Here is a 24,863-nt window from a genome sequence, read left to right on the forward strand (position 1 = left end):
ACAGAACAGAACATACGAGTAAATTGACCTCCGCTGTGAATATACAGCAAGATTGAATGTTCCAGTATTCAGAGAAACTTAATTGCTAAATTTGTAATTTGACGAATAAACTAATTTATACACAAACAGAACAGATAGAATCAGAACAAGACAGATTAGACATATTATCACGTGTAAGAAGGAAAGACAGAGAGTCGACAAATATATCATGTTGATTGCTAAATTGGGAATCAAACCGAGCGAAGCGAGATGGGTCAGAATCCCAAATGTTAACCCTTTTTTGTATTCATCGTTGTTAGCACATAGTACATTAGCACGAATTTTAATTCATAATTTTTCTAACAGATGTCGCTAGTAGTAATACAAAGTGTTATTCCTTTATTTTATTTTTTTAGGTTTATAAAATGATATTTTTATGTTTGATAACACATCTAGACATGAATTTAAATTACTATGTTAAATTTCAAACCTATAAGTGCGATAGTTTTTCCGTAAAGTGTACCACAAGAATGCATAGTTTGTCGAATAGTGATAGGGCTCGCTTCGCTCGCCCTAATAATAATCAATAATATATCAAAGCCGGTTCTGAGCCTTTATTCTTATTACAATACACTTCTTATCCTTATTCAAAATGGTTATTTTCTTAATAAGTATTTTTTATTACATTATTAAAATGATATTAACTACGTTACTATACGTTATTAAAATGATATTAAACTTGGTCAACCCGATCTTGACAGTAGAAAAAGGCGGCAAATTTGAAATATGTAGGCGCGAAGGGATATCGTCCCATAGAAAATTTGAATTTCGCGCCTTTTTTTACTGACAAGATTTGGTTGACCAGCTTTAACTACGTTATTAGGTACGTTATTAAAATTATGTTGACTACATATTATCCTACTAATAAAACCGTGTTCCGGTGAATTTGAAAATATCTAAAACGCACATTATGGCCATAATTATGCAAGCTGCTTGTAGCGCCACATTATCAGGTCCAAATAGAATGTTGTCAGGATTTAAATGACATTGTTGAACTGTAGAGCGATGACAGTAGATGATATTATAACAGAAAAACAAGCGGGTACAAGAGTCATATTGAAACTGAGGGCACCGAAACTCTTAACGTATAATGGTCGAGTTGAAACCACTTTCAACAGTTGTTTTAGTTTCTTTTCATCCGTGTTATCTGAAAAATATAGAAAATTAATATTGCATACTGATACTACAATCAAGGCAATATTTTAAGTGATTTGGGTTTAATTTAAATTTAGTTAGTATTCAATTGTTTCAATCGCTTTAATCTTATACCTTTATTGTTAAACGAGCAATTCTTGTAATGATAATAAGACAAGGCGGAAATGTTGGAACTATTTCAGGTTAGCAGACGTTCTTTAGGTTCGGGTCATTCCGCTTTATTCTTTCTCTTTAATCGTACTCGAGTCGTAGTTCGAGTAACACTAAATTAATTAACCCATTTAATTTTTTACAATCAGAAACGTCTGCGACCGATGCTATTAAGCTTATAATAAATTTAAAAGTGGAAAAATTACTGTCTTCGGTGAGACTTGTACTCGTGATCCAGAGGCCGTGAGTTCAAGTTTCACCCAAGACAGTAATTTTTCCACTTTTAAATTTATTCTAAGCTTAATTAACCCATATTTACAGATCTGCAAAAGTTGCACAAAATTTTCAAAAAGTTGAAAAACTTTCAAGCAAATTTAAGGAAAATTTTACAAGAAAGGAGGAACACTTTCATTAGGAAAATAGAAAATTTCGATTCCCAACAAAAAATATGAGAAGAATCCGATTTTTTTTTGTGAAATTTCGCAAAGTATTACTTACCTGTACGAAAGTACATTTGTACAAGTAGTCGTTGCAAGCCGCGGGTCAACTTGTTGGCGTTATTTTGTAGGTTTTGCGCCGCCCTAGTACTCATAATCACAAATGTCACGGAATATAAAGTCATTACATAAACAATTGTAACACCGACCCAATCCGAACTTGTGGTGATACCCTGAAAAAGGTCATATAAAAGTAAAATGTATTTCCCGAAATGAAATAAGTACTTAGAATTCAATTCAATAGGGAATTGTATTTACTGAAATGTTTTACCGCCAGAATCAGAATGCAGCAGCACTAGCATAAACCATAGAGTAACTTATACCTACATACTACCATCCTATATTTTATACTACTCTTTGCATACTACTAGGTAAACAGTTTTTGAGATTATGTTATCATACACAATCTACCGTTATTTTCGTTATTTTTAATCTAATGATACAGTCTGGCTAGCCAAAAATTGTTGACAGATTTTCCTTGTTGTATCACCAATTGTCTGATTAAAAAAAAAGTTAAAAGTCAGTTGTCAATTTATGTCATTCATTCAAATTGTTTGCGGTTTATACAAACCCCGTAAAATAATATTAATAATGTCTATACCGAGTGAGGTCCGCAAACTATTATTTAAGCTTGTAAATTATTACGACAATGTGCGTAGTCAACGTGTAGCGTTGTATAACGAAAAACTGCATTGTTTACGAGTTGTACACAAATGTAAACAAATTAGGAGGTTGGTGCTCTTTAAATATTTTGATACTTAGCATTTAGCATATTTCGTATAGAACTTATGTACTTTTTTTTTGGCGATAGATTAATATTACGATTTTATCGAGCTAGGTCTTATTTACACTACATTTCATTTTTCGCCTTGTTACAATGGTATATGGTGAGAAAGTGTAAACATATGTGTTTATCGTTGATTGTACTTTACATCGTGGTAGAAATGATGTGAGCTGACTTTGAGTGCACGTTAACGTATATTTATCTTATTTACTTAGGTACCTTACGTGTTCACAGAAATTCAAAAAATATTTTCTAGTATCAAAACTATAATTCCTATTACACAAAGTATGACCAGCCCAAGATTTTTGTGTAAGCCCAAAAAATTTGTGTAATATTTCAGTAGCCAGACTCTAGTACCTAGTAGTTATTAGTTAGTAAATCACTTTGTTGTACAAAAATAGGTTCACATGAAAGTCTACACAAAAATATATTTAGGTACAAAGGCGACCTTATCCCTATAAGGAATCTCTTCCAACTAACCTTAGAGTTAATGAGTGGAAAATTCGAATTAGACATACTACGGACGTACAATAATATCTACTTATTTGTAAATAAAATAAAATAAAAACTAGTATACATAAAGATAATACACCAAATAAAAAAATATTATCATTGGAAAACCAAAGCTTCTTCAGATTAACTTTGAGTGATGCTATACAGGCCGGAACTGTTTGAGCGACAGGGGCAACTCGCTCCAACAACTTCACATGACTCAATGTGTGTGGGTATTTTTTAAGGTTTGTCCCTATTCACCCCAGCGCCCAGCCATCCCTATTGTCCCCGATTGACGGTAAGAAATTAAAAATAAAATGTGGAAAAATTATTTTAATATTAGGCACACATTTAATTTTATTACCTTATTGACTCCTATGACAACCATTTTGTAGAATATCTCAACGTAATGCGTAACGAATAAGAATATACTCAGATCTATCTGTAAAATAAAAAAATAAAACTTAGATATATTATATCATACATTATTATGAATTGTAATCTTAATGCCCAAATTAAATTAATAAGTACCTGCATGCCGTAAATTTTATTAAAAGTATGACAACATTTTTTAATTTTTAAATAGTCTAGCCGCCATTCTTCGAATATGTTTGTCAAATTGTTAATTCCGTTTACGTTCACAGTTGTATTTTTCACAGAACGTTCCATGCACTGTAGTAGTTCAGACAAAGTGTAGAGTGTGATGTAGAAAATTACGCACTCGAGGTTAAACCGAAGATTGATAAGACTATTATTTATTACTACTAAAGGAACTGAACTGTACACGTTACCTTTAAAATAAAACAACGACATAACGAATCCGCAAACTAATAGCAAATACCCGTACCACATATACGTGCACCGCTTTAAAATCTTGTTCAAACGATCGATATATAAGATACCAACTTTGAATTTTATGTGGAAAATACTTATAATGTCGACGAACGTCAGATACTGTTTAGAGTAGTGCAAAGACAACAACATGGACCAAATCATTAGTATATTCGACAAAATAGACTGTATAATAATGCCTGTGCTCTTTATTTGATGTAAAGAATACAATACTAAAGCGATTTCTACCAATATTCGAATTAAAATAAACACTTTTACACGAACACTTAAAATGACAAAATGTCTGCTAAAACCGAGAAAGCTTTCAAATTTTAACAATATTCTCAACCATTTTAATTCGTTATTCATGTTTAACTAATTCCGCGCTAGACTAAGGGCACTATTCTTTCTCCGCTGTGCCCACGCAATGGTCATCAATGTACGTAGGTACATAACCGTATTTTTTGTCAATTAATTATACTTTAACGAAATTGAAAGATATCTTTGATTGACTCGATAACAATAGCCGCCATTTCCGTAAATTAAGTAATTGGTCCCTACTAATGTACATTGACAAGATGACTAAGTACCTACGTAAAGTAATTTTGTCAATGTACATTAGGTGTACGTATCTTTGCCTGGGCTCCCTATTTTCGCCTACTTTGACAAAAGTTGCCATTAACAAAATGTTTCTAATGTAAGCCTTACATAAAACTACTAAATACAAAGTATTTTTTACGGGTGTCAACATTCTTCGAACAATCTGCGGCTAACTTCACACAGTTTACGTTCAGTGAGGTTTTTTCGCGACGCCGACCACACGTTTTTTTAAGCCAGTGTTTGAACTTCGGTTTTTAACAGTGATACAGACCAGGTAATGTTAAACTCTTTACATGATTATATACTATAACTATTTCTTTTTCATATGAAACTATTATTTAATGGCTAGCTTACGTTTAGAAGTCACAATTGGATAAAACATTGGTGAAGGTACTTTGCGTCCATCTTGTTGCCAAATTTCGCCTACCCCTAGGGTTGTCAAATTTGTTTTACCACATTAATAGGGTATTTGACTGTAAGTATTTCAAATAAGTAAATTATTTTACACCATGCATGAAATAAAGCATCATAAGGTTAATAGAGAAACGTAGACAGCAGTTATTTTTTAGACACAATTTATATTTTAAAACCGGTATAAAACTATAAACAATAGGTAACTTGATTGTGACGTCACATGCTAATGTTACATAATAAACCCCATAGTAGCAAAATCGTTTTGACAGTTCGAAAAAAGAAACTGATTTGACTAGTAGTCAAATACCCTATTGGTGGTGGATGGCATTACTTGTTTCCAAATTTAAATATTTTTGTACAGTCAGCAACAGAAGTTGCTCAGCGAGCCAGGTTTAAATATTAAATATTTTTGTTAAAAATTATAATTTTTTTACTTATAAACCATTACTCCCCTTTATTTGGCATGTTGGTTAATTTTTGGCAGCCCTAGCTTCGTTATAGAAAATGTATGAAACCAACTTCAGACTGTTACCAAACTTCGCCTAATACACCGTTTTTTTAAAATATGGCTAGTCTGGTGTAATTAAGGTTCATAGTATAGTAGCACATTCCAAATAGATACGACTTAACATGTGTTAGTCACAGAAAAGTGTATTATTAGCGGTAAAGCATGCCGTAGGCGAAGATTGGGAAAAATACCCATACATCGCCTATTGCCTTTGAGGCCATTTTTTACCAACTTAACCAATGAAATTCAAAGTTTCAATTGTGAATATTGATAGTTAGGAACACTAAAAAACGTTTTTTCGCCTTAACGGATTAAAATGCTTTCAAATTTGAGAGATTTTTTAGGAAAAGTGTCAAAACCCAGGTGAAGTTAGGAAACTCTACGGTATTAGAACAAATTAAATTATTTTCAGAAAATATTTTAATTTGTTTTTATATCATGTACCTGCCGAGATAGCAGAGGACGCTGGTTCGATTCCAGCCTGGGGCACTGGAGGCCTTGGTCACTTTTTCTTAGTATATGACATTTATTTAAAGTGTACATTAGGTATTTCAATTAGGTACTTAACAGGCCTTTTAGTGCCAAGGGACAGGGACCGGACGTTTGGTTGCAATTATTGACGTTTCCCATTTATCCAGGTCCCAAATAACCAGATTTCACTGTAAATGGGTATTTAAAAGTAAATAGATTTTAACATAAAAAGTTTACAAACATAGTTACATTAGCAACATTAAATTCTTAGCGCCATCTATTAGAAATATGTGTAAGCTCTTGGGACCCCGTCGAGAGTGTGAGCTTACGCTGGCGGGAGCGCGACCAAAGAGTAAAGTTGAGCGCGACTTCGTTACTCAGGCGATGTACCGGACTTTAAACGTTAACGTTTTCACGATAGATGGCGTTCGTAGCTGAAATCCGAAGATAAACAAAAAGCCAGAATAGCGAAAATTTTTGTATCGCGGCACAGAATAAATAATAGTACTAGGTACAGAAGACTCACTCTCTAACAAAACGCGTCTGTTACAATCAGCACAGATATGGCCGCTAGGTGGCGACAGCGCCACGCGCGGCTTATGGCTTTCCCCAAAATTGGGGTGGAACCATAGAGAAATATAGTAAGACAAGAGTGCTCACTCCATACATCGATTCAGACTATTAATTTCAGTGTCTAAATCTAGCATCGAGTAGCGGAACTATCAGTACTACTACTTGACAATAAATGTAGCACCGACCGGAAAGTCTTATCTCAACAGCATAAGACTTTCCGGTCGGTGCTACATCTATTGTCAAGTAGCAGTACTGATAGTTCCGCTACTCGATGCTAGATGCTAATAGTCTTTTTGGTACTAAAACTGATGTATGGAGTGAGCACTCTATGTATTTTTTTCTCTATGGTGGAACGGATGTACTTTTAGCTACTTGTAGCAAAGCGACGAAATCGCGGAGTGAGCCACGCCTGATCGCGGATAGTTTTAAAGATTCCGTAGCCAAAAACCCTTATAGTTTGAAGTCCGTCTATCCGTCCGCCTGTATATATGTCATGTCCATATAGCCATTTTACTCAAAAACATTTATAGGTTAATTAAATGAGAAATAATAGTGGAATTTTGTAGATATGTACCTACATACATTTTCTCCTTATTTATTGCTCTCGTCTTCCTTTATGTGTATCCAAAATTCTCATATTGCTATTTGTCCATATTCGCATTTTCTCAAAGGTTAACTGGAAGAGATTCCTTTTAGGGATAAGTTCGCCTTTGTACATAAAAAAAACGAGAGGAGTAATGACGTCATCTTTTTTTTGTATAGAAAAAAATTGTTTAGAAACCTATCGTGTGTGGTATTAAACGAAAGGGCTTTCTGAGCCGATTCCAAAAATATATCACATCATTACATTTCAGTCATTTTTTTTAAATTATGATAAAAATAATTTTCCAAACATACTAAGTTTAAACTTCTCCAGATACAAAACCGTTCAATATTTTTTTGTAAAATATACCTCAAATTATACCTAATATCCTCATATCTAACCCTAATAAAGCAATTAGATTAGACTTCTTGTACCTTAATATCCGTCGAAAAATGCCGTCCTGCCAAGTGTTTTTTTAGGTTCAGGAAAAGATGATACTCAGAAGGGGCCAAGTCAAGCGAATTGGGTGGATGCGGCAACAATTCAAACCCACAGTTATGTATTTGTGCGTAAGATTTCGCTGCTGTATAGACAGGAGCTAGGTCTTGGTGGAACAACACTTTTTTGGATATCATACCAGGTATTTTTATTTTAATTTCTTCGTGCAGACGTTGTAACAGGGTGCAATAGTAATCAGCATTTATGGTTTTACCCTTTTCAAGATAATCAATAGACCCTGTACGCTAGGAATATAGAGTTAACCCCTTACTCATGTCATAAATAAAAAGTATTTGTTTAAAAATGAACTTTAATAGTTGCCATATAGGGCTGCGCATGCGGTGAAGGGTTAAGTAGATACCTAATAAGTTTAAGTTACCTATCAACTACCTAGCTTGCATAAACATAAAGGAGCCTCGTCTGCCAAGAAGAATATATGTACTTAAGTAATTAGTTGTAAGCAAGATTTCTGAATAAAACGTTTTATTTATTTTTTATTTTTATTAATTACACCTCAGCCGTTATAGGAATTCCTAACCGTTATAGGAATATGGAATATTACGCGAAACTCTGCGTAGGGGGCGCCACTCCCACAATAAGGCACAATCTTCGAGCGATAAAGATGCAGTTAGCCGAGTTTCGATTTCGCGTTTCCCGGTAGGCCCATTGTAAACAAACCGCCTTGATGTATCAATGTCATATTTGATTGTCTGTAAAAACTTGTCAAAAAACAGTTTAAGGTACAGTACAGGGTGCTTCCTGTAACAGGAGCAATAAATTAAACTAAAGGCTGTACTCCTCAAACTGACCAACATTTGTTCAGCAACTTTTAAAAATTATGAATCCTTTAGACTTCCTCTTTTTTATACAAAATAAATATTGCCTTCAATGTACGCTGACATCAGTGTGTTTGACGTTGCTTGTCACGCTTTAAACATAACAAAATTTGCAATACATTGCGTCTTAGAATAAACTTTAAAGTGTAATAAAAATCAAAACATGAGTTATTTTCAAAAGTTGCTGAACAAATGTTGGTCAGTTTGAGTAGTACAGCATACAGTTTAATTTATTGCTCCTGTTACAGGAGGCACCCTGTATATAAGTTACTCTATGGTTTAGGCACTAGTGCTGCACTCTGGCGCCAAAATATTGCAGTAATACTCCATATTCCTAACGTTTTTGCTTCTCGCGATCGTTTAAAACACTCTGCTCGCAATTCCCTATTTCCTGGCTTTTGCAATAATGTAGCTATACTGGTCTTGACTCTTCACTCGGTATCGAGGCATACCTACTTATATTTAATTTTTGAATTTGTCCGGGCATGTCTGATACGCCAACACAGTGAACACACCGAGAGGCGAGCAAACAACGCCGAGTGGTGGCCGATGGGTTCGAATTCGTGCAAAGTTGCATACAACCACTGGCGTAAGTTCCATGTCTATTCTCAATTCGCCTGAAAATCTACTGTAACACACACTATTAAAACAAAGTTTTGTACGGAACACTAAAAAAGCAGCCGTCTGTTGGCGCCAGTCCGGTAAAATTTAATTTGAAAACGCCAATCATAACTTAAATAAGGTATGAAAATAGTCACGTGGATTTTCGTATCATCTGTCATCCCGATATTTTTTTTCTTTTCGTTTGGCGTTTGTCGATGTACGATTGTCATCTTATGTCTTAGCAAGGCCTCCGCCTAGCCAACTGACAATCGTTTAAGATAACGCTAATCGTAACTGGAGTTATGTCTTATCCATGATATAAATGATATTTACGAATTGTCAATTAACCGTGTGGATGGTGGTAGGTATACATTTTTTTCTCGGTTTCAACTTCATGTCAAATACGTCCAATCACCTACGTCCTTCTGGCGTGGCAGTAGAATCTAGCTCCAGTGGCTCGGGGCGCCGGGGGCAAACACGCCGTCTCCTGGGAGCCGCTCATTAGTTGTCCAAACAGCCGGCGGCCGCTTTGACAAGCGACGCGGACCGGACGATCTTCCCCTTCGAACTTTGGGAAGGAGCTGCTGGCAAATAGCGCGGTTTGCTTGCCTTATTTACTCGGAGTCACTACTCGTCGTCGCACTACATAGGACACATAGGTGTGTCTATAAGGTGCATAAATTCAGGTACATGGGTCGAAAACGTTCCGGAAAACGAGCATATTTCCTGTCGACAGTATAAAAGTTAATGATTTGGATACATTTTATAAGGATTTCATCATACAGCTTTTAAGAAGTAGAAGGCTTGAACATGCCTATAAAGGTCCAGCAAGATAATTAGGCTTTAAAGCCAATTTATTTTATGATGTCCACAGATGATGATGGATGGATGAAGTCATAATAAAAAGTATTTGACCCATAATTGTCACCCGTATACCTTGTATAATATTATTAGGTATATATATATTTATATATTTCAGGGATATCGGAAACGGTTCTAACGATTTAGATTAAATTTGCTACATGGGGTTTTCGGTTGCGCAAAATAGATCTAGCTAGATCTTATCTCTGGGAAAACGCGAATTTCTGAGTTTTTAAATGGTTTTCGAGCAAAGCTCAGTCTCCAAGATAATTGTTTTTAGTTTGTGCTAATAGTTATCTATTAATTGTAGACGACTTGTAAATTTAAAGTAAAATATGTGCTTCATGACAGCTGACATACCAGGATCTCTAAAAGAGTGTCGTAACTCTGTGGTCGTAGCTATGCATAATTATTAGACCGCAGCGCGCAGTTTGATTGTTTGTTCTAGGTTCTAGAGCTGTATAAAAGTATAGTAAAGTGTATGTAAGAAAGTGTTTTTTTTTAGTTGAACAAAAAACAATGTTATATAGGTATTGATAGGTACTTTCAAGTCTTGTATTTTATAATCATTTCAATGTAAATAAAATTGTTTAAATTTATTAACATTTAATTATGAACAATGCCTCAGGCCAATTTAGGTTTAGATTTATGATCTTTTGTTACTTATGTTTTAATTTTAAAAAATCATTATGATGGATAGCTAATTTCCTATTAAAATAATCTCTGTGTTAGATAGGTAATGTTGAACGCGAACTGTAGAGAATGTATCTCGGTGTGTCTGTTCGAGTGCTGTAGTTTTTGGCGCGTTGTTTTATCCTACACTATTGTAGCTAACTGTACATGTAGTTTCTAATTTATCCGCTATCATACAATCGTTATAAGTTTTTTACTTTCTCTAAAAACGACGTGTTGAAATTACATGCAACTTGGCATGTCATTAAACTGCGTAACATTATGTTTGGTTGATTTTTGTTGCTAGGTAAAAATTTTAATACAAAGAAAATATAGGTCTATTTCCCTCATGCGGTCGCTAAGTTCTTGCGATTTTGACTATTACATTTCATAATAATCAACTACTGACTTCAACGTAACCAATCATGATTGCTGTAAGAATCATAACATCACCCACTAATGGCTCGTCAGCTCGCAATCATGGCGATGGCTGCGAACTCATCAATCACGGACCCAGGTGTAGCTCCCTCCCCCCCACTCCACCCCCACTCCCCCGCTATCTGATACTTCTCTGGACAACATGTAAACTCGAAAAGGCACACTACAAGTTGAGGAGTCAATTTTTAAGGGACTATCGGTTTTGATGATGGATTGCATCGATGACTGTACCGGTAGGGTAGATGTATATTGTAATGCATCGCCATATGTACATATCTTTATTATAAGTTCTTGTTTAGGTACTTTAGTGGTTGTTCCTGGTTCAATATGATCTGTAACTACAAATATAACAAGTTAAACCGGACCAAGTTTTGCTGTTCATGAGTTTTGCTGATAACTTGTATAAGTACCTATATTACTCGTACCTATCTATTAACTGATTCCTTATGTAGGTATTTTTAGTATTCATATATCATGTTTTTCGTGTCGTTATTTAGTTTTGATGTTGATTGATTTGGCTAGTCTGGGTAATAAATAAGTTCAAATATAATAAATATTATGGGTACAAGTATACGTATATACCTACTAAAGTGGTAAACAAAGATGCCTATGTTATGTGGGACCTCAAACTGATCAAAATTTGTTTAGCTACTTTTAAAAATAACTTGTGTTTTGATTTTTAGTACCTACACTTTAAAGTTTATTCTAATATGCAATGTATTGCAAATTTTGAGGCGTGACCAGTGTCAATTACAAATTACAATGATGTAGGCGTACACTGGAGATTGGAGATAATATTTAATTTGTATGAAAATAAGAAAGTCTAAAGACTTCATCATTTTTTTTTAAGTTATTGAACAAAAGTGTCACCGTTTGAGGAGTACAATCTATGTTTTAATTATTGGCTCTTGTTAAGGGCCTACTCGGTATGGTATATCCACTCAAGCCAAGCAACTCAATCAAAGCACTTAAAAAGTTAAAACAATTTCTCAAGCCTCTGCGAAACCTTCTTGAAGTAAATAAGTTCGTCTCCAACCGCGTTCGTTAATTAAAAACAGAGCGTCGTTGCAGCGGCATGTGGCCGAGGGGGAGAGGGGGGAGAAGGGCGCAAATCGAATTACCGCGACTGGGGCACGCACGCCATAACCGACGCATTATCAAATTAGATCGCGGGGCACAACTATGCACTTGTTTGTTTTTTTAAACGGTAATTGTTTTGTTGGGATCAAGGTCAAGGATTATATCTTATTGCTTATAAACAATTACACAGCATAGCATCATAACTAGTGAAACTTTGCCTTTAGGATTACTTTAATATTCGTAATAGCTGTAGTTAAAACTCAAAGTCAAACGACGCGATCGTGCGAAAATAATATGGATCTTATTTTCGCACGATCGCGTCGTTTCGGTGACACGATTATTTTTATTTCTAAACACGTTTGCTTTGTTTGGGATCAAGCTCAAATATTAAATTTTTAGGGCTTTGTTTTTTATTAGAAATTGACAAGGAACAACATTCTAACTTTAAAAATCTTCTAAGTACCTAGTAAAAGTTCATATGAATATACCTACTTACAGGATGAATTTTATCGTTTTATGGGGAAGTGAGGGCAATTACCAGCGCAAACGATTTAAGTACATCTTAGCTAGGCACCCAGATCCCGTCAGCTACGCCAAAATGCTCTTAGAAGACCCCTAACTTTTTTTAGACATTTACAGATTTTGTGAAAAAAATACAGTCGGCGACAAAATCCTCAATTATTACAAAACATTTTTGGACGCCAGTCGATCTCATTTCCATCCAAGATCAAAAGCTTTTTACGTTACCTAGGTTAGGGGGTACCCTAGTAGGTATACTAGAAAAGCAATAAATAAAAATTCACTGTTTCATATAACTAGTATGAAAGAAAGTTGATTTTTTTACGCCAGTCATTCCTATTACCAAAATCTGTAAATGTTCATAAACGGTAATTAAAAAGTTCTGGATGGTCCTTCCTAAGACCATTTTGTTGGCGTAGCAGCACGGGATCTAATAGCTGCCCTTAGTGCTCCATTTAAAAAATCCACATGTATAGGTCGGTGGGCCCGATTCGGATTTTGTAATAGACATCTAGTAGACATCGCCAAGATACGATAACGATATGTTTAAGATCTAACCTGTCAAATTTGACATTTTCGCGATTCTGGAGATACTCTTGAACGATTTCCACAAGATATTACTTAGAGATCTAATTCACATCTAATAGATATCTAACACGATCTATCGTAAAAGTGACATTGGTTGCCCGAATTGCACTGCAAAAGAGAACTAGTTGAAATCTAAACTATAACGTATCTAGAATGGATCTAGTACGTGTCGTCTCTTGTGAATATCTTGAAGTTCGAATACGGCAGGTAGTCGGTAGGTACATCAATTGTTTGGTACGATCGAATTATGTCCTAAATTAATTTCATAGCAGTTTTTCGTGTAGCAAACACTCTTCGTAGCACTTTGCGTAGCATAAACGTTTAGGTATATGTAAATCAGAGTCGCTAATTAGAGTTATACAAAATAACAAGTAACTAAATATTAAATTGTAATGGCAATAAGCTTCTTTGCCCATTAGGTTTGGCGGTTTAGGAACACGTACAATATCGAGTGTTGCTCTGCCGGCATTCTTGTCCTCAATCCATAGCACGTCTGATCTCGCAGGTAAAATCCTTAAAACAACAAACTGCGAGATCGCGTGCTTGGATGAGGCCAAGAATGCCTGGCTAGCTAAACTGCCAGATGTTCCACCTAGACCCGAGATGCAAAGGGCCTGGGACAACTTAGCTTGCACCGCCGTTATGAAATCCCTAGTTGACACTTCGTCGGGAAGGGACCGCGCAAAGCTCTTAGCTGTGTCCAGACCAGAGTCTGGACAATGGCTACACGCCTACCCATCACCCAATACCGGCACTTTCATCGAGCCAAACACTTTAAGAATTGCTATTGGACTCCGGGTCGGAGCCGATGTATGTGTAGACCACAGCTGCGCCTCTTGTGGGGCCCCTGTTGATCGCCTTGGCCACCACGGACTCGCCTGCTTCTGGGGCGGCGCCGGCCGCCTATCCCGTCATGCCGCCCTCAACGACATCCTGAGGAGAGCGCTCGTCAGCGCCGAAGTCCCTGCGGCTCTGGAGCCCCAGATCGCAAGGGATGACGGCAAGCGCCCCGACGGGATGTCGTTGATCCCCTGGCGGATGGGCCGCGCGCTGGTGTGGGACGCCACCTGCGCAGATACGCTGGCGGCGTCCTACATTTCAGCCACCAGCAAACAGGCCGGGGCGGCGGCTGACGCCCGAGAACGCTTCAAGGCGAATAAATATAGTTGTCTCGGCTCACACTACGAATTTGTAGCCTTTGGCGTCGAGACACTAGGTCCGTGGGGAAGGGGGGCTCGGGGGCTCCACAAGGCGCTCAGCAAACGCCTAAGACAGGCCACAGGTGACCCTCGCGCAGGCGGCTTTCTCGCGCAAAGATTGGCCATAGCAATCCAGCGCGGGAACGCTGCCTGCGTGATGGGCACCTTACCAAAGGCGCAAAATTTTGATAGGTATTTTTAATTTTTTAGCTTTAGTATTAATTGTACTTAATTCTAGTTTTATATTCATTTTATAATACTTAGGATATTATTAGAATGTTTTCAGTCTAACTAGGAAACTATTTTATTAATTTTAGTACTTATAATTGTAATTTTGTATAGGTAAGTAACTCTAATTTGCGACTCCGATCACATAATAATATACACGTTTATGCTACGCGAAGGGCTACGAAGAGTTTTTATGTTAATGTCTTTACAACGGCTTTATATCAAAATCTAATAAGGCAAGATGACTAGACTTAGTGCCAAGGAAAAGAACATGAAGACGACACATCAAGACCATGTCACCACGACATTAAAATAATCTGGCAGTCGTCTTCTACACACCCGACTTTTATTCTTCGATGGGTAATATTAATATAAGAAAGTGAAATTGGCCAAAAGCTTAGATCTCGGTTTGTACTCAGTACCTATTTTTGGATCTAGACAAGCCAGTGATACGAGTAGGTTTCCGTCCTACCTAACTATAAAAGCACTACGAAAAAACCAGCTGAAAACAACAACATAACAATATTGAATGCAGGAAGAAAGTCACAATTTCGGAGAAAGTGAAAAACTACGTGGCAGTTGTTGTTATTTGATTGCAGGTTGCTAAGTGATCACATATTTTACGCGGGACTTTTTGTTTTTCATCTGAGAGTCGTACAAACAAATTGACCAATAGTACACTTTATTATGTAGGTGTAAGGTTTAGTCGAGTGTGTTACCTACTGTAAGTTTAGTACGCAGTTTAAGTCACAGTGAGAATAGGCACAGACCGTTCAACATTTACTAGTAGGACTCTCCTTGCATCTAGACCTCATTTTTTCGTTTGTGACAACGTTTATAAAACGGAAAGCCCTAGGCTTTATAAAAGTTATCACAAACGAAAAAAGGATGGTTTTGCTTATTATAATATTCAATGTGAAAGTAATGTGATTAAATATAGATAAATGAAAATATGAATAAAAATTGACTCAATTAAACTGATGATATATATTTTTTTTATATTCAGGCATTGTTTTCTGGATAAAGTAGACACATAAGTGAAATGGAGTAAAACTAGAAAAAATATAGGCAATTTTATTTCATAATGTAATAACGATACCAATCATGAGGATTTGTGGTTTACGTTTCATTGTTGGTGCCACGACCATTATAGGGGTGTTTTGTTTACCATACGCAAGGTCAAGTGTGTGTATACCAAAGTGTTAAACAGTTCACTTTCGGATCAAGTGGCCGGTTTAAAAGAAAAATGCTATTTGGCTTTAAACCGAGTTTGACTACGTTCACTTTTTGCCTGATTAAATCATAACATTATTTTAGGTGTGACTCACAATGATCCGTAAAAAGTACAAGATAATTAAAATAAATAATAAATATTGTCATGGAGCGCGCTTCGTCCCTCGAGAGTCATAGCATGCGTCCTAGCCCCATGAGCCTCGACTGCATGCTCCCACCTACAAATGTACTTGAAATTTGAGCCTTAATACGTTGAAATGTGGTTTAAATTAGTATGAACTGTTCAATGATTTGGTTTTAAGTCACATTACAATGTGAGCGTTCGCGTTTTCTCACGTGAGTCCCTTCTATCTCTCCCTAGACGTCCTGCTGTTTTAATGTCCTCAAACTTGGTTAACGGCCGAAAATAAAATGTGTTCTGAAATTGAAAATGTTGTCTGCTTAGTAAACTTTTTTTTCGTGTATTTGGTTCCATACAACTTATTTCTAAGGTAAAATCCGCTCAGGCGATTTTTTAATTCAAAGTATATATACCTACTTATGGCGTTACTAATAAACGCCTTGACAGGCAGTCTAACAAACCCACAGAACAAGTCACCTCTTTAATAATGTTCTGTGAACAAACCCTTATTAATTGTTTGTCCTTATCAGTGATTTTGACCCCGTGTTTGTTAGAAAGAAACAGAATTTAACGGAGGCTTATACGATGTTGCTAATTTTTATATATAGATGGTCAAGCAAATCTTGTCAGTAGAAAAAGGCGCGAAATTCAAATTTTCTATGGGGCGATATCCCTTCGCGCCTACATTTTTCAAATTTGCCGCCTTTTTCCACTGACAAGATCTGCTTGACCATCAGATCTATAAGTATTTATAAACTTCACAAATTTATCTACACACACACACACACACATATTTTTTTGCTTGACTATATCAAACGCAATAGTACCTATTAGGTACTTAGGTACCTATATATGTATATAATAATATTAATAGAGTCTGTGCGGAAAGAGAAGAGTCGTGGAACTCTAAGTAGTTACAGTCGAGTTTACAAATATCTTTACAACCTATTATTGCTATTAAAGTTCCAAAATATATAATACACGCTTCTGTTTACACACTATAATTTTGTCACAATATAATTTTGGAACGTTTGCTTGTAAATTGGACCTTTGTGAACTCGACCGTACTTATCATATACATTTTGAAAATTCATGAAGTGCCCGAACGCTGCTGCGACTGCACGACGCAACAGCAGCAGTCGCCGCCGCTATCGCCGCTGCAGTAATGTCGCACCAGTAACGCCGCAGCGGTAGTGCAGCTGCAGTTGGAAATGGACTGTCACCTTAAGTCAAGTTAGACCACAGTGTCGGGGAGTTCTGACTTGGGCAGCGTCTCGAGAGGGGGGTAATGAAATGCAACCTTGTTTACATTGTACTTTTAGCGCACAGAGGTAGGGGAGGGATGCCTAAAGCGGATAGATGCTGTTTTATTGCGAAATAAAGTAGGTATGTGTCAACGCGCAATATGCGCCTGAAATAAACGATTTTTTTTAATGAAATTTTGTACTTGACAAGCGATAAAAAAATCGACCGTGCTAACGCCGCAGAGTTATGATTAAATTAACTACCGAGATGCAAAATAAATTGAAGAATTTGTTAAAACTACGAAAGGAATGTGAATTCAAAAAGTACCTAGTCCTAGTAGGTACTATCATAATGTTTGATTAAACTATATTGAGACAAATAATTTTAAATACCTAAATAATTATTAGGTAGGTACAAATAACATAATATTTTTGTATTTTATTAAAGTGCGATAACTACGAGTATTCTGTCGAATAGAATGAAATACGTTCGTACAATGAAAGAAAAACTTAAACTTTCAGGCCTTCTCCCCGCATACCCGTATACCCGTTTTGTTTTATGCCTCCATCCCCAAAGTATACCTAATTTTAGCAGGTAGCTATTACAAACGTGAAAGTTTTTATGTTCGCATGTTTGTTCCACCATCACGCAGAAACGAATTAGGTACTTGCTACTATAAAATTGGCATTTTGGAAATTTTATCCAGAATTCATTTCCTAAGGGGGTAGGTTTCAGAGGGGTGGGCAGTTTACCGACCTTCACCTACGCGGCCGAAGTCGCGGGCAGAGGCCAGTTTACAATAAAACCCATAACACTTTTAAAGTGTTTAAGTATCTTAGTAAACCATTAAAAAAAACTTATTAAATAAATTATGATTAGTATGTCATCAAAACACAATGCTATTCTTAAAAATTTTTTTGCAAAAAAGGTTTACAACTAAACCACCAAGTTTTCCATGTTTATAGAAGCGCTTCCCCGATACAAAAATTGGTCTGCACACATGTTCGGGAAAACAATTAAAAACCTTCGGGCGCGACAAGGACGCAGCATCACAACTTTTGTTTGATATTTTTCATTTTTACCTCTATCAGAATAGGCTGACTGCCATAAAGCAAGTTTAAAGTTTACAGAAACTTACGAAGAAGCCCAGCAAATTTAAATACCTAAAACCATTCATTAAGTACCTGGATCGTTAATTACAACTTTTTTATTTTCCTCAATGACAAAGGAACAGTCGGCGAAAAGAAAAGTAGACAAGTGTCGTGACACGCACCCCTCGAGGAGCGAAGAGCGGGGGTGTGCGGCCAGCCTATGGCGGCGCGGAACGGAGCCTTCGCCGGCGCCCATTGGCTCGCCCGCAGGGGGTGCGCGCCCCGCCCCGTCCTCGAAGCTCGCCCTTATTGAATTAGGCTTATCATTCGATTTCGAGTGGGGCGAGAGCGCGGTCCTGCGCTGGCAAAAACTAACGTTGCGATCCGATACCATCTGTAATCGGCATAATTCGATATACTCGCAACTCATCCAATTATGTGGTTGTGAGCCTTCGCGCTTTCTGACAGAAGACGCACGCGCCCCGCGCGGCGCGGCGCTCTGCCGCCGGTCTTTGGTCCATGTGAAGATCAGATCAGAGTGAGCATGGAGTACGGGTACTTGAGCGGTGCTGGTGGCGGGTTCGAAGGCGGCTGCCTGGGCTCGGGCGGCGGTGAGCTGTCGTGGGGCGAGTTGGCTTCGTGCGGGCAGATGTCGCAGGCCGCGTACCGGTACCAGGGCATGCGCTACCAGCCGCCGCCGCCGCAGTGCGCGCGCCCGCAGGATCAGGCCATGAGGAACCACCACATTTTCCCGCCGACTATGAACTTGCAACGTAAGTTTTTGAACACGTTATTGGTTGATTATGGGTTACTTGTCGACGCGTGTTTTTCAAACATGAAAATCAATAAAATTATATAGGTATTAACGGAATGAAACAAGTTTGTTTTTGAAATTAGGTAGCTACCAACCTACCTGCCCTATTTTTTATTGTTCAATTATTTTAAGAGTTAGGGTTAGCTTTTAAAAATTTGAATGGGAGTTTGTTTTTTGCTCCTAACCCTTATAATAATTATAAAATCCAAAAAATCTAATAAAAAAACCATAGCTGTAGTTAATATATATATGTAGGTATATAGGTAGGTAATTTCAACATCGAAAGAGGAAAATGGGGACTATGTTTGTATGGAGAAGCTGCCATCCGCTATTATGTTTTATTATTCTTTTTAAGATGCAGTATTTTTGAATCATCGCGGTACATTTTTAGCTCTCAATAGGGTGCGGGTGGCCAAAAATGTAATTATTTAGCAATTTTGACGCCTTTCACTTTAACTTCCCTTTAACTTCATCGATTCAAAAATTGATTTCGCTTTCACTTTTCGCTCGATAGAAAAAAAACCGGCTATTATCAGTACAACTTGTCAGTAGAAAAAGGCGCGATATTAAAATTTACCTAATTTCCTTGCCGCATACATTTTTTAATTTTGCCCCTTTTATCTACTAACGGAAATGGCTCGACAGATTATATAATTATGTAGATATTACAGGATTGCTGGCAATTCGAAAATTGTACTTATGTCATGCGTTAGTAAACAAATTTAAAAGGCTTTAAATCATGAATCTACTATAAAATACTATGTATCAGATAATAAATATCAATTATCCCCACCACTCATGAGTGGTGGGGATAACTGACCGAACGGGATAGTCTTATGTATCTTTCAGTAGGAGTAGCAGCGAAAGCGCTATTATTGTTTGTCCTTGTCACAGTCTCACATTTTTTTATTCCCTACCATAAATTAGTATGGATTATGGTGGGCAACAAATAAATTCGACCAATCACAGTGTCACAGTGCTTATGTTTTGTCCCTCACGGAGGCACGTGTAGACCACTTCTATAGGATCCTACCTTCTATGCTTTAAATAGATGTTATTTTTTTTCATGTCTTTAATAGGGTGGCAAATGTGGCAATGGAATTTAATGAAATCATAAGGTGCGTTATGAATAAAAAAATACAGGTTCTTTTTATTAAACTATAACGTACCTAACTGTTTTCAATTTTAATAAATAAAAATATTTTCTTAACGCGTACCTACCTGTAGGTATTTCTAAATGTAAACCACTAGTAAGGTAAACGTACTAGTGCTCGACATGCTAATGCCCAATAGATGACACCCTGCTGTCACCTCTATTGACAATGACTTAAGTTTCAAGATGACATGTAATGGGACCGCGTCGAGCACCGGTACGTTTACCTTACCTAGGTACTTTTACCGACGGCCGCGATTACAATTAAAGGATGACCCACGTTAGGCCCAAGATACACTTGTAAGTTTTACTTAAGAGCCCATCCACGTGCACACTAGCGCCACTGCTAAATAATCGTGATTATTTAAATTTAACGAAAGATATTTAAAAAAGCGGCCAAGTGCGAGTCGGACTCGCCCATGAAGGGTTCCGTATTTAGGCGATTTATGACGTATAAAAAAAAACTACTTACTAGATCTCGTTCAAACCAATTTTCGGTGGAAGTTTACATGGTAATGTACATCATATATTTTTTTTAGTTTTATCATTCTCTTATTTTAGAAGTTACAGGGGGGGGGGGGGACACACATTTTACCACTTTGGAAGTGTCTCTCGCGCAAACTATTCAGTTTAGAAAAAAATGATATTAGAAACCTCAATATCATTTTTGAAGACCTATCCATAGATACTCCACACGTATGGGTTTATGAAAAAAAATTTTTTGAGTTTCAGTTTGAAGTATGGGGAACCCCAAAAATTTATTGTTTTTTTTCTATTTTTGTGTGAAAATCTTAATGCGGTTCACAGAATACATCTACTTACCAAGTTTCAACAGTATAGTTCTTATAGTTTCGGAGAAAAGTGGCTGTGACATACGGACGGACAGACAGACGGACAGACAGACAGACAGACAGACAGACAGACAGACAGACCGACGACGAATCTATAAGGGTTCCGTTTTTTTTCCATTTGGCTACGGAACCTTAAAAAGGAGGCTGCTACGTACTGTATTGTGCATTTAAGTACCTTTTGAATGTATCAAACTAATTTTTATGTTATTGGATTCGTCAATCTATGCGTCCAAAGTTAAAACGGTCGTTTTTGTTTGAGTTCATAGATCGACGAATCCAGCAACATAAAAACTAGTTTGATGCAATCAAAACTTAATCAAAAGGTACTTAAATACACAATACAGTACGTAGCGGCCTCGTTTTTAAAATATCTTTCGTTAAATTTAAATAATCACGATTATTTAGCAGTGGCGGTAGTGTTTACGTTGATGGGCTCTTAAGTAAGTAGGGACACAGCTATACTACAGAATGAGAGATGAATATCATTATCTCATTCTAACAAATAGCTTTGTCCCTAAGCGTTTTTTTTGTACAATACACGGAAAAAAGATGCTTGGGTACAATGTGTCAAGTGTAAAATGATGCTATGGATGAGGGTGTACTGTTCGCTAACTAGCGAGTTCCATAGTTTTTTTAATACTTAAGGGACAAAATCGGGTAGGTATATAGGATTTGGTATAGCCGGTTTTGGACAACGCGGAAACCGGATAAAATAGAGATTTATAAGTTGATTATTTTGCCACGACTGATAAAGTAAATTGTGATTTCACTAATTAGTTAAAAATACCTTCTTTGTCACTAATTAAATATGTAATTAATTAAGTCAATCAAACATAGTACAATTCGTAGATTTTAATAAAACTAAGGTATTTTTTTTAACTTTTCACTTAACTTCACGGTTGTACCCCACTTTCGAGTACATAAATAATTATGCTTAGGTAGTATAGTAGGTACCTATATTTCTGCTCAAAAGTCTTTTGAGTTTACCTATAGTTACATGAGATATTTAAAAAGTACGGAACACTCGGTGCGCGAGTTAAACGAATTCGTACTTGTTTTGTTTGAAAGTAGAAGGTTCCAGGTCAGTTCTATTTTTATAAAAACCTAGTGGGACTGAATGAGGAATTGAGGGTAATCCTCTTGATGTCAGATTCATACCCTAAAAAAATATAGGTACCCGAAGAGCAAAACTGACAGCATTATATCTCTGAAATGGACAGCTTTTCTCTTTCTTATCGAACCGCATCAGGAGGCCTAGCCAAGATGACGATCGCTATCGCTTCGCCATCGAATCGCTTTGTGTCTCTCTATAACTCTTCCATATTAGTGCAACAGTGACAGTTGCGTTTCGATCGCTACGGAGCGTAAGCGATTGGCACGATGGCTACGCGGCCAGGGTTGACATTCGGTGCACTGTCGAACCGAATGTCAACCCTGATGATCTTCGACACATGTGTTGACGATTTTAAGATTTAAATTGGCACCGACTTCAAACATGTCAGTAGCTAGCGCATATAAAAGGGATACTAGTATGTATACTTTATCCTTTTTCAAGTCGGTATTTCTTTTTATTGCAAGCTTTTACCAACTTATTAACTTTTCATTGTATACATCATGTAACTATGTAGTATGTTTGTATACTGGTCAAATCTTGAAAGTTAAATTTGACCCACTTCCCGCTTTCCGCTTCATAGCTGAAAATTTGCATACACACGTATACTGTACACACACGTAACTGGTGACAATGCAATATTATGGTACCATGGAGCTGATCTGATAATGGAGACAGGAGGTGGCCATAGGAACTCTGTGATAAAACAACGCAACCCAATTTTGTGTTTGGGGTTTTTAGAATTGTCTCGATGAATATTAATTGTGTATGGAAAGAAAAGTACAGTCAGCGATAATGTATCAAAAATGAAATTTTTGCCAAAAGCTTATTTTCAGTTTTTGTTTAGCAAACATACTGATATTTAATATTTTGGTATAAAAAACAACATATTTAAACTTAAAGATAATATATTATTTAAACTGAAGAACCTATCTTATATTTTTATTTAAAATGTAAGTCTGGTGCAAAATCAGAATGCATCTTAAAAAATCCCCAGTTCGTTTAAAGTAAAATTTCATTAGGTACTTTTCTGTTAGGAATACAAATAGTTCTTGTAGTAACGAAACGGCCAAGCCACATATTTTGACTAAGGTGTAGGGCTTGTGGAGTGAGTGTAGAGTTAGACGCTTGGCTTGGCTAGGCTTGGCTTACATGAGATCTGATAACTATTTGACAGTGCCGAGCCATATGGTCTCGTCTTGGCAACATTTTACATGAAAATGTTTTTGGTGGGAATTTATACTTAAGAAAAACCAACATTCTTTTCCGACGAGGCCGCGTGCAAAAACTAATTGCGTTATGTTTTCCATGTTATAAAATTGTCAACATAAATAAATTAACAGGTAATTGTAAATTAATAAATAAATAAACTAACTTAACTAAATAAAACTAAATTAAAACTAAAAACGAATACTAAATAAAATTAAAATAAATCTAAAAAATTGGACCCCTTTGGCATGGTGCCGAAGACGCTGGCAGCATTTCCCCGCTGTATAGCGAGGCTAATACGCTGCGCGAGAAAGCTGCCAGCTCTTCGGTCACCAGTGAGGTCGATCAGTCTTTTATAAAATGTTATAAAATAGTTCCATCGATTTCAATTTGATCGCCTTGTCAGATATTTCAGGAATTCAAGATTTCAAGTTGCATCTAAAATAAAAACTTTCAGTCGAACTGAGAAAATTTACCTATTCTACGTAGATGTTATACTTATATTTCACAAGCTTGGTGTCACATCTCCTATAGTAAATGACAAAAAATATAAACGCCATATATATTGGTGACTTACGAGTCTGTGCGGAAAGAGAAGAATCGTGAAATGTATGGGATCCAATACATTCTACGACTATTCTCTTTCCGCACAGACTCTATCTTTAAATTATTCAAATTCCAAGTTTCAGAAGTTACTCGACCATGACGGTATTGCTATCATGGTCGAGTAATTTGGGAAACTTTCTGTACTGATCAAAAGTCCTAAAAACTCAAGGGTAAATACGTCGAAGAGTTTTGGTAGGCAACTCTTCTTTTAAAAATTGATACGTGCCACTAAGTGATCGGGGATCGTTCGGTGAAAGTATACGATGTACCTAGAAGAAATCGTCTTAATTTGGTGAAGTTGCGACGGTCACGACACAAAGAGTGGTGCTGGGCGGGGCGGGCGGCCGCGGGGGTGCGCGGCGCGCCGGGGGGAGCATTCTCGCCGCGTGAGCGATTGCGCCCCTAATTGGCAGCGGCGTCCGCGAGAATCTTGAGGGGAGGACAGCAAAGCTCGAGCGAGCCTTCTCTACCGTCTTGTATGACCCTGCCTCCGCTTCCGCGAACTCGAGCGCTGCCTCACCCCCGCCGGCGCCCTGAAGCACGATAACTCACAGCGGGCGCGCACGTAATCTCGAGTAAGCTCGGATTATGCCCGTTAATCATGCGGAAATTAATTACAAGTTTGCGTATTAATTGTAGTACAATTACAAGAATTACGGTTAAGATTAAGATGATTCTTGTTTGGATGTTGCGGCTATTGTTATAGAATTGTATTTTTAAAATTAAACAATCACTTAATGTTACGTAGGTAAGTACTTATTACATTGTCTCCCTTTTCCAACAAAGCGAGCTACGTATGTAGATGTTTAC

At 37.0% G+C, this 24,863-nt stretch overlaps 2 protein-coding genes across 2 annotated transcripts in view; one reads left to right on the forward strand and one right to left on the reverse strand.

The window, feature by feature from the left end:
- Positions 1–1,016: 1,016 nt before the first annotated feature.
- Positions 1,017–10,994, reverse strand: LOC134662600 (uncharacterized). The gene is made up of 3 exons (XM_063518872.1): positions 10,977–10,994; positions 4,047–4,134; positions 1,017–1,186 (listed from the first exon to the last, which is right to left on the reverse strand). The coding sequence occupies exons 1-3, from the start codon at positions 10,992–10,994 to the stop codon at positions 1,017–1,019; spliced, it is 276 nt and encodes a 91-aa protein (XP_063374942.1).
- Positions 10,995–18,213: 7,219 nt separating this feature from the next.
- Positions 18,214–24,863, forward strand: part of LOC134662409 (paired mesoderm homeobox protein 2A-like) — a 56,306-nt gene continuing 49,656 nt past the window's right edge. The window contains exon 1 of the mRNA XM_063518624.1: positions 18,214–19,082. Coding sequence (XP_063374694.1) covers positions 18,854–19,082 — 229 coding nt within the window. The 5' untranslated portion in view covers positions 18,214–18,853. The remainder of the gene's footprint in view (positions 19,083–24,863) is intronic.

The sequence above is a fragment of the Cydia amplana genome, chromosome 3 (assembly GCF_948474715.1).
Source record: "Cydia amplana chromosome 3, ilCydAmpl1.1, whole genome shotgun sequence".
Taxonomy (NCBI): domain Eukaryota; kingdom Metazoa; phylum Arthropoda; class Insecta; order Lepidoptera; family Tortricidae; genus Cydia; species Cydia amplana.